The sequence below is a fragment of the Pteronotus mesoamericanus genome, unplaced genomic scaffold (genome assembly GCF_021234165.1).
Source record: "Pteronotus mesoamericanus isolate MK-2021 breed Mesoamerican mustached bat unplaced genomic scaffold, CSHL_Meso_final contig_246, whole genome shotgun sequence".
In the NCBI taxonomy this organism is placed as follows: Eukaryota; Metazoa; Chordata; class Mammalia; order Chiroptera; family Mormoopidae; genus Pteronotus; species Pteronotus mesoamericanus.
In genome coordinates, this window is record NW_026555104.1 from 13489719 (window position 1) to 13508815 (window position 19097).

At 39.8% G+C, this 19097-nt stretch overlaps 1 protein-coding gene across 1 annotated transcript in view; it reads right to left on the reverse strand.

Moving 5' to 3' along the window:
* SMG6 (SMG6 nonsense mediated mRNA decay factor) overlaps positions 1 to 19097 on the reverse strand; it is a 207411-nt gene that overhangs the window by 135332 nt on the left and 52982 nt on the right. Inside the window, exon 10 of the mRNA XM_054573325.1 lies at positions 17855 to 18000. Coding sequence (XP_054429300.1) covers positions 17855 to 18000 — 146 coding nt within the window. The remainder of the gene's footprint in view (positions 1 to 17854; positions 18001 to 19097) is intronic.

Genomic DNA, 19097 nt, shown 5'->3' on the forward strand with positions numbered 1-19097 from the left:
TACAGCATCACTTCCGCTACACTTTCTTTTAAAGAAATAGCACACATGTGTGGAAGCCTTTCCACCACTTCTCAGAAGAACTTTCTTTGCCTTTAAGGACCTCAAAGCAAGGGTGAAACTCTGACAGCAGGTACCATAATGGCTCAATGAGCTGTCCCAATCTCCCTTAGAAAGGACCATCCATAGGCTAAAGAACATTAGTTAACAGGAATTTCTATATAAATTTGGATTCCTATTGCTTCAGAGGGATAAAAAGGGGCCCCATAGTTTGGAGCTAAGAATAAAAGGGGGGAAGGTTTTATGACTTTATTTATTTATTTTTAGAGAAAGAGAAAGGGAGGGAGAAAGAGGAAGAGAAACATCGATCAGTTGCCTCTTATGCGACCAACCCCAACTGGGGGACCTGGCCCACAATCCAGGAATATGACCTGACCAGGAATCAAACCTGCGACCTTTTGGTCTCCAGGACGACGCCCACCCACTGAGCTATACCAGTGAGGTCAGTATGTCTAAGATTTTAATTCTGGTTTCTCAAAATGATCTACTGTCACATTACCATCTCAAAGGGGTTCTTATGGCTTTATCATCATAAAGCTTACATAAGGCAGCCTTAAAAGAATGTTTTAAAAAACACATGAACATTTTATAGAGCACAATTAGTTAGCTACAATAAAGACATTAATTTTTAAAGAAATTAACAGTTTGTTAAATTTCTTTCAAATTTAAAATGAGTTTATAAATTTCTCATTTATAAACTCATTTTATAGAATCCCAGATCCTGATAAGTTAATCAATCATTATTGATTAGGTATCTAATTTTTAAGTCAACCTTGAACGCTATTAGGAATTTGATAAAATATCATACTCTCTTGTCCTCATGGAGTACATCCTCTAGTTCAGGGATCTATGCATTTTATGAAGCTAAAATAATGGCATTTTTTAGAATAGCTGAATATTCTCTAATAGTCTATCAGGTTGTTGGTTCTTCTGGAATGAAAGAAGAATTAGAAGAATCAGTAATGTCAAAAGAAAACAAACCAGTTGGTAAACTCTCAGAACCAAAGTTGTTTTGTTTGAAATTCAAGAGACAAAATAGAATCTTCCCTTAAGGAAAGGAGAAAAATACTGGTAATCAGTGGCAAGTACACTATGGTGAGAAAGTTTAATTCAACAAATATTTATCTTTTATGCATGACACACTAGATGTAGAAAGACTGAGAAGTAGTTTGTAATTTGTATGCTATGGCAAATAAAAGAACCAGAATTAGAATCTAGTTTTATCTAACTACAAGTATTTTTTTAATTATGATTTCTAAAAATGCATTTCTTATTACAAAAATATTGTGTTCCTTACAGAAAACCACAAAAATACAAAGAAAATAAAAGAAGAAAATTTAAACCACCACAATATTTCCACAATCCTAGGGAATCATGATTGTTTTGATCAATATCCATCAGTCTTTTTATGGATGTATGTAGAGTATGTATTATTTTACAAAAATGTGATCAGTTGTAAAGTTCATAACCATGGGACCTCATGGCCTTCAGAGACAGGGAAGACCACACTTTTGGCAGCAGATTCCACCCCCAGAGTCAATCACTTAGAAAACAGAAACATCATGACCTGATTCCCCATAGTAGGTAGCATACATCCATTTCATCCCTATACTGCTCTCTGAGTTCCTTAAAGCAAAGAAATTTCAAAGATATCTCATTTATATTCTGGTCTCCAGTACATCCCCGCGTCCAAGACAGTCAGGTGCACTGACTCACACAACAGGAACATTGCCCTCAGTACACTTTCCATAGTGTTTGCAAAGCCAAGACTAACCAATGCGGGGGGTCTTCAGAGATTATGTGAACTGCCGGTATCCAAATGTCTCTGGTTGAGCCCTGGCTCGTGTGGCACAGTGGAATGACCACCGGCCTACAAATCGAAAAGGTGCCAGTTTGATTCCCAGTCAGGACACATGCCCGGGTTGTAGGCCAGGTCCCCAGTAGGGGGCATGTGAGAGGCAATCCGATCAATGTTTCTATGTCACACATTGAAGTTTCTTTCCCTCTTTCTTCCTCTCTTCCCCTTTTCCCCTTCCTCTAAAAAATAAATAAAATCTTTAAATGTCTCTGGATGAGTATGGTCCCATGCACTAGTGACTCGTTGGCCCTCCACTGGCATGGCTTTACTACCCTGCTGTTCAGCTCTAACAGATGGTTTATTCCAAGAGCTTTTACTCCAAAATAATGTACTTCCTCAGTAACATTCTGTTACACACAGATAATTCATTCATTAGTGAAAAGTAGGGTAGCCACAAAAGGCAACCATGCTCCTTCTTCCCAGAAACAGCAAGACAACAGGACCACTCACCTACATACCCATGCTGACTTTGCAACCCTGCACTATTCCCAGCTGACAAGTTTTCACCTGAGGTGAGATGAAGTGACAGGTCTGACCGTGATAATGGTGTGCATGATGACCCCAACCTTACCTCACTCAAAGTAATGTATAAAACTGAGCTGATCTGTTGGGAATGTTTATATTTGATATAAAAGATCTACTCTCACAACATGTTGTTCCGTTAATTAAGCATGAAGAAACATCTTTTACCTAACAAATGGTGCTGGAATTCCCTCCAGCTCTTCAGAAAGAAAATATATATGCAGAGCTGGTTAAAAATTTCTCCAGTGCTTCAAACTTAAGAGCAATGGAATAAATCAAAAAGGAAAAAGATGGCATTTTTAACTATTTAAAAACTTTCCTACATAAAAAACATGAACATAATTAAAATCAAATACAATTTAGAAAGTTATCAATGAATATAGAAAAGACTATGTATATCTGCCTATCTGTAAAGCTCAAGTAAATTGATACAAAAGATACTAATCTGGACAGAAAAATGAGCAGAGGATAAGACTACCAAGAACTATAAATGGTTAATAAAACATAGGAAAAAAATGTCCATGCTGATCAATATTCAAAGAAATAAAATTTACAACAAGATAGGTTGGAAGACAGTTTGACAGTTTCTTACAAAACTAAACATAGCCTTACCATATGATCTGGCAATCACACTCCTTGTTATTTACCCAAGTAAGTTAAAAACTTATGTCCACAAAGAAACCTATACACAGATGTTTATAGCAGCTTTATGCATAATTACAAAAACTTAGAAGCAACCAAGATGTCTTTTAGTAGATTAACAAATAAACTGTGATATATTCAGACAACAAAATATTATTCAGCACTAAAAAGAAATGAGCTATCAAGCCATGAAAAGACATGGAGGAATCTTAAATGCATATTACTAAGTGAAAGAAGCCAGTTATGATTCTAGCATACATCCATTTCCTGGAAAAGGCACAACTATGGAAAGAGTAAAAGGATCAGTGATTGCCAGAGGTTAGAGCAAGGGAGGAATGAACAGGCAGAGCACAGAGGATTTTCAGGGCAATGAAACTATTCTGTATGATATTATCATGGTGGATACATGTCATTATATATTTGTCAAAACCCACAGAATTCACACCAAAAGTGAACCTCAACATAAACTATGAAATTTAGGTGGTGATGATATGTCACTATAGGTTCATCAATTCTAACAAATGTACCACACTGGTTCTGGATATTGATAGCAGGGGAGGCTATGCATGTTTGGTGCAAGAGATATATGGCAACTCTGTACTTTCCACTCAATTTTGCTATGAACTTAAAACTTCTCAAAAATAAAATCCATTAAAAAAAGACAGGTTTTCATCTATCATTTATTCAACAAATATATGAATGTAGTCATTGTGCCAAAGACTATAAAACATAAAAAGTACTCAGTGCTGGTGAGAGGTGGTAGCCGGACATTCTCCAACACTGCTGTAAGAGTGTGAGCTGGCATAACTTCTTAAGGAAGTAATCCAACATCATACAGCAAAAGTGTTAAGACTTCAAACCCTTTAACCCCAAAACTGGGCTTCTAAAAATATATTCTAATAAAACAGTATTAAATGCAAACAAAGATTTTATGTACAAAGATGTTAATTATAGCATTATTTATAACACTAGAAAAGTGTGTATGGGGGGGAATCCCAAAAAAGGGTAATGATTAAATGTAAAATGTTCATATAAAAACAGTATTCAACCATTAAACAAGTTTACAGAAAAAATTTTAACTGAATCCTTATAATAAGTAAAAGCAGTAGAATCAAACATTTTCAGTAGCCTTTCAACTGTAAAAAAACTTGAATATTCATACATAGATATGGGAAGGAGTATCATTGCTGGAAAGTTGGTTTACAGGTGGTTTTCTCCTTTTTTTCTTAATTTTTTAGTACACTCAACAAAACCTGAAATGTTACATTTTTTAATGATATATAATTTTTTATGTTTTCTTTTTTAAAAATTTATTTATTGCTTCTAGAGAGAAGAAGTGCGGGGATTGGAGGGGCGAGGAGAGAAGCATCCATCTGCTGCTTCATCCTTCCAAGCATTCCCTGGTTAACTCTTGTATATGCCCTGACTGGGGACTGCACCTGTAACCTTGGTATACTGAAACAGTGCTCTAACCAACTGAGGTATCTAGTCAGGGCAAAATCTTTTTTAAAAAATTATTTAGTTTTCATAAACAGGACAGTTACTCTAGTATGGTAACAGTAAAAATATGGTAAATAGAGAAGGAGAAATAAAAGAATATTTATGGGCAGGAAGAAAGGACAAAGAATAAATGATGAAAGATTTAGGAGACCAGAAAAAAACAGAAGTTATGCTGTTCTCAAAATAATTTTGCTTTCCAGAGCCCCAATGACACTGACTCCAGGATTAACACTAAACACCAAGGCATACTTAATGTATTTCAACTTAATGCCAGGACACAAAACATGGGTTTGAATATTATATTTTCAGAAATGTCACCTAACTGAAAAACAAGGACAGACAGTAAGATTATGAACAAGGAACCAGATAACAGATACCCCTGGCCTCATTGCCCAGACTGATTTGTTGACAAACTTAATTCTTGACTTGAACTCAGTTCAAAACACATTGAGAGCTTAGAGCACACCAGGCACTGTTCTAGGGGCTCACAGTATATCAGCAAATAGGTCAAGGATCCCTATCTGCAGGGAGCTTACATTCTTGTAGACAAGTAGTAGAAGAAAATAAATAATAAACATTTATTTTAATAAAAAATAAGTGATCTAATATTTAGAAAATTGTCAAAAAAAAAAAAAAAGTAGAACAGGATAGGGGAGAGCAAGAGTACAGGGTGGGAATGCAGCAATGTTAATAGGATCATCAGGGTAGGACCCATAAAGGTAACATTTAAGCAAAGACTTATAGGAGATGACATATTTGCCCTGCAGGCAGCAGAAGGCAGAGCACTCCAAGTAGAGAAAACTGCTAATGCAAAGGTCCAAAGGTGGCAGAATTCCTGGCTTATCAGAAGGTCTGCAGGAAAGCCAGTGTGCCTGAAGCAGAGTAAGGTAAGCCAAGGAGAGAACAGTAGTGAAGAGGTCAAAGAAAGGCAATTTGGCGTGCACTAGTTTCCATATAAAAAGGACTTATAAAGACTATGGTTTTTATTCTAAGAGAAATGGGAAGCCAGTTGAGGATTCTGAACAGAGTGACATGATCTGATGCTTTTAAAAGAATCACTGCTGTATAGAGAGTGTGCATGCATGTGTTTGTGTGTCTGTGTATTAGGAGGCGGGGAGAGGGAAGACACGGATAACAAAGAGACTACTTAGGAGTTTCAAGTCTTTCTGGACTGTCTTTCTCTTCATGTTTAAAAAGTAGTTTTATCCAGAAGAGGTACTGAGGCAATGTTTGCAAAGTGTTTTCTCTTCCAACCTGGAATCTTGAAGAATGTGTCAATGGCCTGCAACTGTGTCCTTAGCAGGCATCTCAAAATAACAATTACCAAACAATTTCTTTCTTCTCATTGCCCTGACATGAGTTCTGGGCATCACCCTCTCTCAGGGGAGAGGTAAAAGATGATTATTCAGAACAAGCAATGATAACAGGATGACGTCACAGGTGTGCCTCAAAGAAGCCTCCAGTGAGTTCACTCTGCAGTGATTTACTCTACCCTGCCAACGCCAGCTGGAGAAGGGATGAAGAAAGCTGACACAGCCTTAAGCCCTGGGCAGGCATTGTAAGATCTTTCTCCCTTCAGTCCCCTACCAGCCCCTCCCCTCTGTCAACCGCTGATTCTTGCTTCAGAAGCCAAAGTGTGAACAGCACGTGTCTGGATTTCAGAAACCTGCCCAGCAGTTGGAAATTCCCTGCAGCGTGTCAATTGCTGCATCTGCTGTTGGCACTTGGGGCAAGGGATCACATGGACATTTTCTGAAATAAGCCTCAAGCTTGGAGTCTGATCTCTGAAGAAGGGACTAAAAAAGTAAAAAAATGACAATATGCCTTCTAAAAAGGCAACTGAGACATACAAGCAAACCAAACAGGCCTAAGAACAGCAGTAGTCAAGAACAAAAGCACAGAGCACCCTGACTAATGGAAAGGATTTTATGGGCCAACAGGGTTCACCAGATATGTAATGTAATGTGACTGAAACTAGAGAGCACTCTTTTCCAGATTTCCAGTTCATATGCTCTTAGTAAGAAATGGCTTCTATCATTTCAGCTGCAGGCCTCTCTCTCCTTTCTTCCCACCCAATTAGTCCTCTAAGTAGTCTATACCTTGAACACCTCTTGGAAAAAAATCTAAAAATGTGAGCCCAATAACACTACCTGCCATAAAACTAGGAGTTGAAAAAGGAGCTATTCTTTGAAAGAACAGCCCACATACCCTTCCCACCCTAGACAGAGATGCCCCAGTCACACTGCTCACAGGCAGAGCTAAAAGAATGCTAGAGTCTGTTGGTAAAAAAGGGAAAAGGAATCATAGTATTTCCTCTAGTAAAAAGGCAGGTAGATTAGGTACCTAGAATTATTCTTTCAATGAAACAAGTAATTATCTTCAAAGTATTTTTAAAATCTTTTTAGAAAGCATTGATGAGTTAGTAAGTGGAAAAGAAATCCTTTGATCAGGGACTGAATAAAGACAAGGAACTAGAGATTGTAAGTGTGGAATTTAACCAGGCTTTACCCTAAGAACATCTGCTACCTGATGAACTTGAGCTTCAGTTTCGAAAGCTTCATGGCTATGGCCAATATAACAGGATGTCCAACATCCATGCCATTAAGCCAGGATCCCATAGAGCTACAGCCAACATACAGGAGTGAATCAGAAATAACCCTTAGCCCCTTGAGAAGACAGCTGGAAAATTTGGGATAGACAGTATGTCAATCCCTGGGCCTGGCTAGAATAGAAAAAAATATTGCACCGAAAATATGACTTTACCCTAGTCCTCGTAGAGGTGTGCAATCTGGATTCACATTACCTGGGTGGTCTAAAAACCCTCAAGCAGATATTTTAATTTAGAATGATTATTTTAGACTGTCACAAAGGCTGTGAACAGCAGCAAACTTAAATCCTTTCCTCATTTTCACCCAAGTCTCCAAGAATTCTCACTAATGAAATCCCACAGAAAATAAGCAGATTACAGGGAAAAAAATTTGATATTACACAGGAAGAATTTTAGAAGGCACATGCACAACCAGCAGAAACAAGAGATTGGCAGAAACTCACCTAAACTAATCCCTTCATCACAGTCTCTAAAACAACCATGTTCAATGGATTTTTAAAAAGATTTTATTTATTTATTTTTAGAGGGGAAAGGAGCGAGAGAGGAAGAGAAACATCAATGTGTGGTTGCCTCTCATGCGCCTTCTACTGGGGACCTAGCCCACAACCTAGGCCTGTTCCCTGACTGGGAATCAAACCAGCGACTCTTTGGTTCGCAGGCCAGCACTCAATCCACTGAGCTACACCAGCCAGGGATGCTCAATGTTCTAAAGAACTAAAAGACGAACTCCCACAAATATGTTCAGGGAACAAGAAACTACTAAGAGTAGATTTGAAGAAAAAAAAAAATCTGGAAATAAAAATTTATAATTAAAATACCACACTCAGGAGAGCGTATTTAGCAGATTAGATATAGCCAAGGAAAGATTCGATGAACTGAAAGACAGAGTTAAAGAAGTTACCTGGAATGTAGCACAAAAAAAAGAGAGTCAGAAAAATGAAAAAAAAAAGTTTAGACGACATTAAAGACTGAGTATGGTTTAACATAGGTCTAATCACTCACAGAGGAAAAGAGAAAGTACATCCTTAAAAAAAGATGTAGACACTAAGAATTTTCTAAAACTACGGAAATCAACTCCCAGATACATGTAACCCAACAAATCCTTAGCAGGAAAAATAATAAATGCAAACCTACACAAATCAATAAAACTGCAGGACATCAAAGAGGTTTTAAAAAGACCTAGAAAGCACTGAGAGAGAAAAGATAGGTTACTTTTAAAAGGGAAGAAATCATTGTGAAAGCTGACTTTCAATCAACAACAATGAAAGCCCAGAGACAGTAAAATATGTTAAATGGCCTGAAGAAAAATAACTGTAACCTAGAGTTCTATTACCAGTAAATAGCTATGAAAGACCCTTTAGGAACAGGAAAAGTAAAGCCTTCTTCAAACAAATAAAAACTGAAATGTCTGTCATCAACAGAACTTCACTAAATAAATTTTAAAGAATATAATTAATGCCTTGGCTGGTGTGGCTCAGTGGACTGAATGCTGGCCTGAGAAACAAAGGGTCTCCAGTCGATTCCCAGTCAGGACATATGTCTGGGTTGCAGGCCAGGCCCCTGTAGGGGGTGCGCGAGAGGCAACCACACACTGATGTTTCTCTCCCTCTCTTTCTCCCACCCTTCCCCCTCTCTAAAAATAAATAAATTTTTAAAAACTTATAAAAATATTTTGTTTAAAAAAAGAATATAATTAAGGCAGAAAGAAAGTGATCCCAGGTGGAGGGTCTGAAATGCAAAAGAAAATGGAAAAAAAAAAAAAGTAGTAAATACATAGGCAAGTCTAAATACACATTTACGAGCAAAATAATAACAATAACAATAATGAAAACAAAAATAATTTGTTTCATAGAGTTTAAAAGGAAAAGAAGAATTACAATACATCACAATAGCAGCATATAAATTAGGAAAATAAACTGGGAAGAGAATGAATAGAATTTAAGCGTTTCCTGGTCCCTGTATTGTTTAGGAGAGTAAAAGTGTTGGATAACTTCTGACTTTTGGCAAGGTAAGCATGCATGCTTTAATTCCTAGCGTAACCACTAAAAGAAAAAAAAAAGCTAGTGGCAGGAGAGGGATGGATGGGAAAACAAACAAACAAACAAAAAAACACCAAAAATGAGAAAGAAGAAAGAACAGAACAGGAGAACAGGAAAGCACTAGGAAAAAAATATTTACAAACCAATTATCTGATAAGGGGCCTATATCCAAATTATATAAAACTTAATAAAGACAACTTGATTTTTTAAATGGGCAAAAGATTTTAATAGACACTTGCCAAAGATGATATATAAATGGCAAATAAGTATGAAAAGTCACTTATCATCCTTTGTCATCTAGGAAACATAAATTAAAATCAAAACGAAATAGCACTGCATATCGACTAGAATAGCTAAAGTAAAAAAGACGGACAATACCAAATGTTGACAAGGATGCAAAATACCTGGGATTCTCAGACACTGCTGGAGGGAATGTAAAATGGTTCAAACACTTTGAAAAACAGTTTAGCAGTTTCTTATAAATACTTACCATATGACCCAGAAAATCCACTCCTAGGTATTTACCCATGGAAGATGAAAACATATGTTCACAAGACATTCATACAAATGTTCATGGCAGTTTTACTCATAATAGCCCAAAACTAGAAACAACTCAAATGTTCCATCAACAAGTAACTAGATAAACAAAACTGTAGTATACACACACAACAGAATACCATACAGTAATACAAAGGAATGCAATACTGATACTATATAACAACATGAATAAATCTCAGAAGCACTATGTTGAGTAAAAGAAGACAGATAAAAAAGAGTACACACACTGAACGATTCCATTTATATGAAACTCTAGAAAAAACATGTCTGATGTAGAGTGACAGAGAGTAAATCAGGTTTCCTGGGGTTGGGGTAGGGATGAAAAGCAACTATGCTGGGCACAAAAAACAGTTCTGGATGATGGAAATGTTCTCTATCTTGATTAGAATGATGGTTACTTAGATTATAGGGAAAAAATGTTACTTAGGTATATAAATTGGTCAAATTCATTAAAATGCACCCTTAAGATGGATGCATTTTATTGTATATAAACTTTACTTCAACGAAACTGATTTTAAAAATTCAGGGTATAGTATATAAATCCAAATATACCAAGAATTACAGTAACTGTCAATGGACTAGATGGTCATAATATCCCCAAAGAGAAAATGCAAATATCCATTAAAAAGAATGGATAAACTGTAATAAATGAATAAAATATAGTATTGTAACAATGAAAATGAATGCTTCACACATCAATATAAACAAAAGTCACAAATACAATGTGGGGCAAAATAAGTCAAAGAAAAAGAAAATAAGTAACATGATTAGCATGATTCCACTTATATGAAACAAAATCAAACTATGTTTTGTTTAGGAGATGTACACTTAGATGATAACACTATAAGGCAAGGGGACGATATATTAGAGAATTGTGTACCTGAAACCTATATAATTTTTTTAAAATATCACCCCAATAAACTCAATTAAAAAAATTTTTTTTTAAAGCAAGGGAATGGCCCTGGCTGGTGTGGCTCAGTGGACTGAGCACCAGACTATCAACCAAAAGGCTGCTGGTTGGATTCCCAGTCAAGGCACATGCCTGGGTTGTGGGCCAGGTTCCTGGTAGGGGGCGCTTAAGAGGCAATCACACATTGATGTTTCTCTCCCTTTCTCCCTTGCTTTCCCTCTCTCTAAAAAAAAATAAATAAACAAAATCTTTAAAAATAAAACACAAAAGCAAAAGAATGAATTTCACAGGTCAGGATGGTAATTACCTGAAAGGGCAAGGGAGCTAAATGATCAGAATGGAATGTACAAAGTGCCTCTAAGGTACTGACAATATTCTATTTCTCAACCTGGGTGGTGGTTACATGTATATTCACTTTATCTTTCTTTCAAATGCTTTATACTCTCATACTCCTTTATCAAAGATATATCCCCCCCACCCCCAGGCCAAAGAATCAATGTCTTGTCTAAGAATGGCATGTGAAAGTCTCTTTTTATAAAGCAAGGATACTAGAAAAAGATGGTGAAAATAAGAAACAATATTTCTAAGAAATCCCCCCCCCAATCTCCTTTTTTCAAGAGACACTACATGTTCCAAGAAGAAAGACCAAACAATTCTTTTACCAATTGGTCATGAACAAACGTTTTTCCACTGTCAGATGGGAGATACCCCCTCACTCATGATAATAGTAACTACGGACCCCAGACAACCCTGATTTGCCCAAACCACATTCTTCTGCCAACTTATTACCTGTAGCCCCACTTGAACTTGGGGAAATTCTGGCTCCTTCCAACTTCCTTATCTTCACTTTAGTGCCTCTTTAAGTCTCCTATCAGATTCAAGGATCACTTTCCTCATCAAAGAACAGCAGCTGTTCGGATATGGGATTTAGGGGCAGGGGATGCTTGCATTGTTTAGCTGTCTCAATTCAGTCCAGAGAAGTTTTTGTGTCTTCTGATATAGAACGCTGCGCTCTTGAGACCTCAGTGTAATTTACTAGTTGTGTGACCTTACTTACATTACTTAACCTTTCTGAAATGTTTTTCATCAACTATAAAATAGGACACAGCCCTGGCCAGGTAGCTCAGTTGATTAAGAGCATTGTCTGGACACACCAAGGTTGTGGGTTCAATCACTGACCAGGGCACATACAAGAAACAACCAATGAATGCATAAGTAAGTGGAACAACAAATCAATGTCTCTCTTTCTCTCTCTTATATCACTCAATAAAAAATTTCTTTCAAATCAATAAATTAAAAAAATTTTAATAAAAAACAAGACACAAAATGTATTACCTGTCTCAGAGGGCTAATAGAAATCAAATGAAAATTCATTTGTATCAACTATAAAATGTCATTAGGTATTATTACAGTGTTGTTCTGTTGCCATTATTGAACACTGTCTCTGAAAGCTACAATTTTCCCCCAGACCAACATTTAGTTGGTTAGGGTGCAAAGTGCAACTTACTACCCCCAACCTCCATGCCCAGGACACACCGCTTCCTCTGTGTATTCAATGAGCCCTCTGTAAGCTACATGTTTAGAATTCTACCCCTCAGGGAAAGCTTAAAGAGAGCTCAGAAAAGGTAGCTCAGAGTCCTGTTGCCAACATTCCGCCCAATAATGTCTCCTTTTCAGAGTAAGTCCATCCTGTATCTCTCTCTCTCTCTCTCTCTCTCTCTCACACACACACACCCACCCACCCACACACCCACCCACCCACCCAAATTGAGAAGCTATAAAATGGCAACAGAGATAAGGTATCTAGCATGCCAACCACAGGGCACTGAAGGGATACTACATTTCTGCACCACACACTACAGCAGCCATGGCCATCAAGCCACTGCTTCACGTTACCTTGGGGCAAAAACAGACATTTCTTCAACTGACATGATAGGATGCTTATTAATTTTATTGGTATAACTGAATTTTCTTCTTTCTTTAGCTTTTCATAACTGTTTCTCTTCCCCAGCCGAAAGTAACAAATTCAATCTGAAAAAAACAAGGACCCTGGAATTCAGGGCTGGGAAGGTCCCTCGACAAATTTACTTCTTTACTTTTTCTTTTTTCCCAGGGAATTCTGAGGGAAGAAGGCTACACTAAGCAGCCTGTTGATAGTTATATCTGCCCCAGAGGGATAAAGGGCATAGCTAACGGATACATCTTCCTCTGGCCTGCCTTCTAAAGCCTAGCCTCTTCCGACCTTTCAATCTATTTCTCACAAAATTTGTTGGCCAGGCTGGCTCTTTTTTTGTTAATTTACTCTAAACTGAGCAGTCCTGAAATGAAAGTCAGACAGTGCTGATTACCTGTGGAAATCCACCCATGGATCCTTGAGGAGAAAAGACCCAAGGGCTTCTCTCTCCAGAGATACAGAAGGAGGAATGAGAGGGACAGTTTATACCACTAAACTCAGGCTTAACCCCTTACGAAAGGTGGATTTCCTGTACAACTGTTCTGACAAGCAGAGGATTAGGCACTTCATACATTCTGTTTAGGTAAGAGACTCAGAGAGAAGTGAATTGCCACAGAGAAGCAAATTGCTTTACTGAAGGTCTCTAAGGTAGTTGTAACAAATGCAAAAGACAAAGAAATTTTGGTTGTGAATCGAACTTCCCAACTAGAGTCAACCTCTATACACAACAATGTCATGGAGGTGTGAGTTCCCCATCTCAGGTATCTCACAGATCTGGGTTAAGTTCTATCAATCCCACACAGACAGTATGATTCTCACTTTCTCTCTCTCTCTCTCTCTCTCTCTCTCTCTCTCTCTCTCTCTCTCTCTCTCTCTCTCAGTGCATGCAGCACTCTCTCTACCTCCTGCAATTCCAGATTACTAACAAACCATAAAAGCGAACATAATTCATACTGAAAGGAATGCCAGTCTAGCCCTGCCTCAATCCCAGCTCCTAAACGTTCCCTAAAGGCAAGAAGCACCAATGGCACACACAAGAAGTGTCTCTTGGGTGCCCTCTTGCTGCCACCAGGGCTTTTCTGCAAGGCTGAAATGGAGGCCACTCTATTAACTGGTAGAGAAGGAAAAAGAGGGGCCCAGGGCACAAAAAAGGGAAGTTATCCCAGTGGTGGTCAATGAATAACATCCAATGATTTATAGGAAGTATAATCCAATAATACAGTAAAATAAAACAGTGTGTGCCTGAAATGGTTTTGATTCCAGGAATTATAAAACATATTTTTTAAAAAGAGAGAGAGCAAGAGGGAGAGAGAAAGAGGAAAAGAAAGAGAGAGGGAAAAAAAAGGCCAGATTGGAGCAAATTGGGCACAGATGGGGGATGCAATAGGATTTCAGTGATGCCCTACCACAAATGTTGCTTCAATTACTCCTCTTCAAGAAACTAAAGTTTTATTTCCTTAAATTACAGAATTTTAAAAAAATTAAAATTCTTGGAGTGCTTGTGGTTTCAATCAACAGTTCACCCTCCAGCATCATATCAGCCAATCAGATGGCTACTGAAGTGTTAAACACTGAGGCACGTGAAGAAGGCCTGGATTCTCCCTTCAGGCCAGGGAACAGAACGCCACACAGGATTACCAGTGGTGACATCACTCTGGGAACCACCTATCACCACTGCCCATCACTCACCAAGACAATTTTGGACACAAGCCAAGTAAGGAACACACTACACTGTACAACGAGAGCTGGTTTGCTGCCTTCATCTATACTTTCAGTAATTACTGAGCGCCTAATAAATGCCAGGCAGTATGTCAAGGGACCCCAAACATCCCTTAAATTTATCTGTCCCCAAACACTTCACTACAGAGAACTAGGATTCTAGACTCTCTATAGTCCCAGAGTTGTAGGATTTTTGCAAAGCGCTCATCAGAGGAAGAGATAACAGCTTCCCTACCAACAGCCCTGAACCCATGAGTGTTAAGATCATTGCTAAGACCTGAAAGTTTAGTTGGTAAAATGATGTAGCATAACTCAACTCATTTTCCCCTATGGACAGGGGGTAAATCTGACCTCATCACCTCTGCCTCCCTGAGCTCCGGGAAAAACTATAACCTAGGAAAAGGGGAGAGATGCCTTTCTCTCACCAACATCTGAGTTTTTTCCTACATTTTGTCTTGTGAGGTGTCCGAAGCTTTTTAAACAGTACTATTGTCTCTCTTGACCACAAGGAAAGCATATATAAAACATAACTGCACTAAAGTATTTAGTATCATTTCTACCCCTGGATTATAGGTACTTTGAAAAAAGGACAGGTAATATAAGGTTAACACTGAAAACACACAAAAAAATTAATCAGAGGTGTCATAGAGGATATAATTTTTAGTAAGACGTCCCTGTTGCTCTCCAAATCATGCTCCTTAGGTCCGTATTTCCAGGGAAGGCCCAGGCACAGATTGAGAGGACCTCGATTGCCTTGGGGGCCAGAGATCACCTCTGCTTCAGACGGGAAAGTTCCTTCTCCAAAGAGTCCAGGAACTGATATACACAAACACCCACCCAGAAGGACATGTCCAAGAAGGAGTGGAAATAAAAATGATGGCCCAGATGTTCTGTAACTTGCAGTGACTGCCAAATCACCACAGACCCCAAGCACCTGGGAGGGCCAGGCCGCATCAGGCCCTTGCTTCCTGGTTTCAGACAGCTAGGGTCCTGCAGCTGGGTGGCTGGCAACTCTGACAGCAAGCAGAGTGGCCTGGAGAGAAGACTTTAGAAGGGCATCAGTTGACAGGACTTGGGGGCTGAACACTAAGGGCTGATTTATCACTTCCTTACTCATAAAAATGTGATTCAAACTGCTGCTGATTAGTGAAGGATTTAAACCTTTACCCTCTCCCCAACCCCCTTCCCTCTCCACCCCCAGCACAGATGCTGCTACTCAGCCACAACACCCCCTTCTTGCCACTGTCCATAGAAGCACAGCACAGGGCCCCAGAGAAGATGACTCATATGCTGGGAAATGGAAAAGTGCATCTTCCCACCAACCAGCCCCGCTGAGTGCTATGCTCACTCCTCTCCCAATGGCAGCCCACACAGTGGGGTCTGGACAGCCGCCTCAGCTGCACACCGGGTACTTGGCAGCACGTCCACAGAGCTCTCTGTCCTAGTTGAGTGTTATATCCTGTGGCCCAGGCTGTTTTTCCCTGAAACACCCTTGGAGCTTCTGACCACCTCATATCATCATCCACCTCTTGGCTCCAGTTGCCTCATGGAGGTGAGCACCTGGACAAGGCCATAAATGTGACCTGGGCTCTCAAGCACAGGCTTTGACATGCCCTTCCTGGTTAGTGGGTCTGCATATAACCAACCATGGAAAAAGTGTCCTAAGAAAAGTACCCTGGCCTCTAATGGGGAAACCACCTATTTCCCTCTTTCTCTGGTCTTACCATCTCACCTTCCTTTCACCTGTATTTTTTAATCTTTACTAAACAACACCTACAAGGAAACGGCTCACGGGTGGCCTATGAAAAGGACAATGTATTCCTATTCATTGAGCAGAAACTGCTGACAACAGATGCTTCACAAGCAAGAGCTGCATGTCCTTTTATTCACACCTCCCAAGATTACAGGTCACTTGATGCTAGAAAAATACCTTGGCAGAGGCTGCAGCTCTGTGACAGGCAGCTTACTGAACTCTGTGGACTGAGGTTAGACGAAGGCAGGAAAATGAATAGGAGGGCACCTCAGGAAGCCCCATTTCCTGAGTCCAGAGAACTTCCAACTTGTTAGCAGAACCAGTAGAGTAATAAAGAAGGAATCAATCTCCTGCCCCTTTGGACTTCAGAGTTTCACCAGGACTGTACTCGCAAACTTTATTTCCTCTTTGCTGGAAACTACCACTGTCCCCAAGAACTGGGTGCTTCCTCAGAGCTGTTCTCAGAAATAATTAGCCAAGCTCAAAATGGCACCTCAGCCTCTGCATCTTGCCTTCTTGCTGGGAATTTTAAATGCTACAGTAGGAAGCTTTGAGAGGAGAAAATCCTCTGTGATTCAGATATGACTGAAAACCCAGGCACACAAGCAGAGGGCCTTGCAGAGTTCCAGGAAGAGCCAAGTTTCTAGTGAAACTGTGGCATACCTACTTAGTAGGGGAGAAATAACTCCTCTACCAGCAAGCTGATACAGAACTCCCAAATGTGAGTGGGAAGGGAAATAAGTCATTTTCAGATAAAAGTAAGTAACAAAAAAAAAAAGGTGCAATAAGAGAACTAGCTACACTCTGTCCAGAATCACCAGGAGTCTCCATGGGGCAATTCCCACTTCTTGGCATTTCAGATAATAACCTTTCAGCCCTGAGACCAATCTTTACTCTCTGTCAATGCTCTCAACAATTCTTTGGCAGCATGGACCAAATCTCCCATGCAAACACACACACAAAATAATGTCATCCTTATGCTACATATTTCCATCAAGTCAAACCATATATCCTTACCCAAGTGGTGGGAAAGGAAGGGAAGGGATCCTGGTAACATCCTTTGGCTGTGACCTGGTCATAAGAACATCAAAAAACCCTGCCAATCAGCATCCCCCCACACCCATTCCCTCGTACCCCACTCCCACTTCAAAAAAACTCAGTGTTCAAAAAAGCATTTCAGAATGCACACCAGTATGTTAGCCAAACTCTGGGCCTGGTGATTTTTGTGCTTCCAATCTGAGTCACCAAAGCTCATCAATTCTCTGTTCTTACTCCCTGGCAAGCTCCCACAAGGGATATCCCACAGGGAACTAGACTTTTCCATATCGAACAAACAGGGTACATGAGTCCAGAAACAGCTATTCCCAATCCCTGCCAAGCGTATGGTCTCTGCAATGAAACATTTCAGCAATGCCTCTCCCCTGGGAGAAGCTCTGGGTCTGCAGACTTCAAGAGGCCTTGCTGCTGCCTTTAGCATGGCCAGATGTGCAACAGCATCTCTGGGTTTGCAAATTAAGCTCTATACCCATGCTCCCTCCTTTCATCCCACCCAAGCACTAGACAGTCATACAGATTTCAGGGAGTAAAATTAGTATCTGAGAGGCAATGTGGGGGAGGGTGTGTGTGGGTGTGTGCATGTGTGTGTGTGTGCTGGGGGCAGGTGTAGTGGTATGGTAGCATAGAAAAGAAGCTTAATTAATCTTTATCTGTCTAAAGAAATTGGACATGCCTTACCTTTCAGCTGGGAGTTGTGTACAGCAAACATGTTGATGGTCATAAGCTGCAGCATGCGAGTACTTCCAATAGGAGAGGGACTATGCTGCAGCAATACCTGGAACTCCTTGAGAACCTTCTCAGCCACTGCAGGGAATGTCTCCATCCTACAAATACAGCCAGCCCATCAGTGAGGGACATCCCCAAGAGCATTTACTTACATACACATACACACACACACACACACACACACACACACGCATGCCCCCCCTTTCTCTCTCTTCTCTTCCTCCCTCCCTTTCTTCTTTCTCCACCTCCACCTCTCTCTCTTTCTCTCTCTCTCTCTCTCAAAGCAGACAACTAATGCCTAGGATGTCTAGTCGTTACTTTCACAAACCTTCCTCCTATTCTAAAGTTGTGGACAAATTTAAGAGACAGAATTGTTCAGGGTTTGGAGATGGAATCAATTCAATTTTTGGATAAATCACTATGAGTTATTATGCTTTGGTATGCTATTTCCTAACCCCTGGCAATAACTGAATTCAAGCTGAAATGAAATCAAAGTTTCTCTCTGAAACAATCAGTTTTTCTAAATAGCAAACAAATTTCCTTTAAGCTCTAAGACCTACATATTCCCCAAAGTCTCTGGTTCATGAATCTAAGGATCTTCACTCAAGGCTTTATTTCAGGAAACCAGAAACAGTTGTCCTGCCATCTTCTTAGGTACTATCACACTAATTGCTCCACCTAAGGATCCCAAATTTCCCCTTGAAGAATCCTCAGACCTAGGGCCCCAATGATCTGTTTCAGCCTTTCCTGTGTTGCTGCCCCCTCCTTGCTCTCACAAGACTCTGCTCATCAAGGTCTGTATGTTCTCAGGCCAGTGGAAATATAATGCCCTGGCCAACTGCCACTCCCAATACAGGAAGAGCCTGTAATGTAGGGAGGTAGAAATCCAGCCAGTGACCTACGGCTCCTAAAGAGGGGTCATTCAAACCAGTGCTTGCCAAATGTGGCCACTGGATTCCAAACAGTGGTGCATGCCTGGAGCTCCTTTGGCAATAGAAACAAACCACAGCTGAAGTCCTCAGAAATAAAAAGCAAATTCAAACTTGATGCTAGAGAGAGAAACCAGGCACATTGGGCCTTAGGGCCACGCTGAACAATTCATGGTCAGCAAAGTATCTTTTATCCATCCTCAAGTCCTCTCCCCACCCCACCACCAAAACAACAAACAAACTGCTTATAGTGCACAGGGTGATGG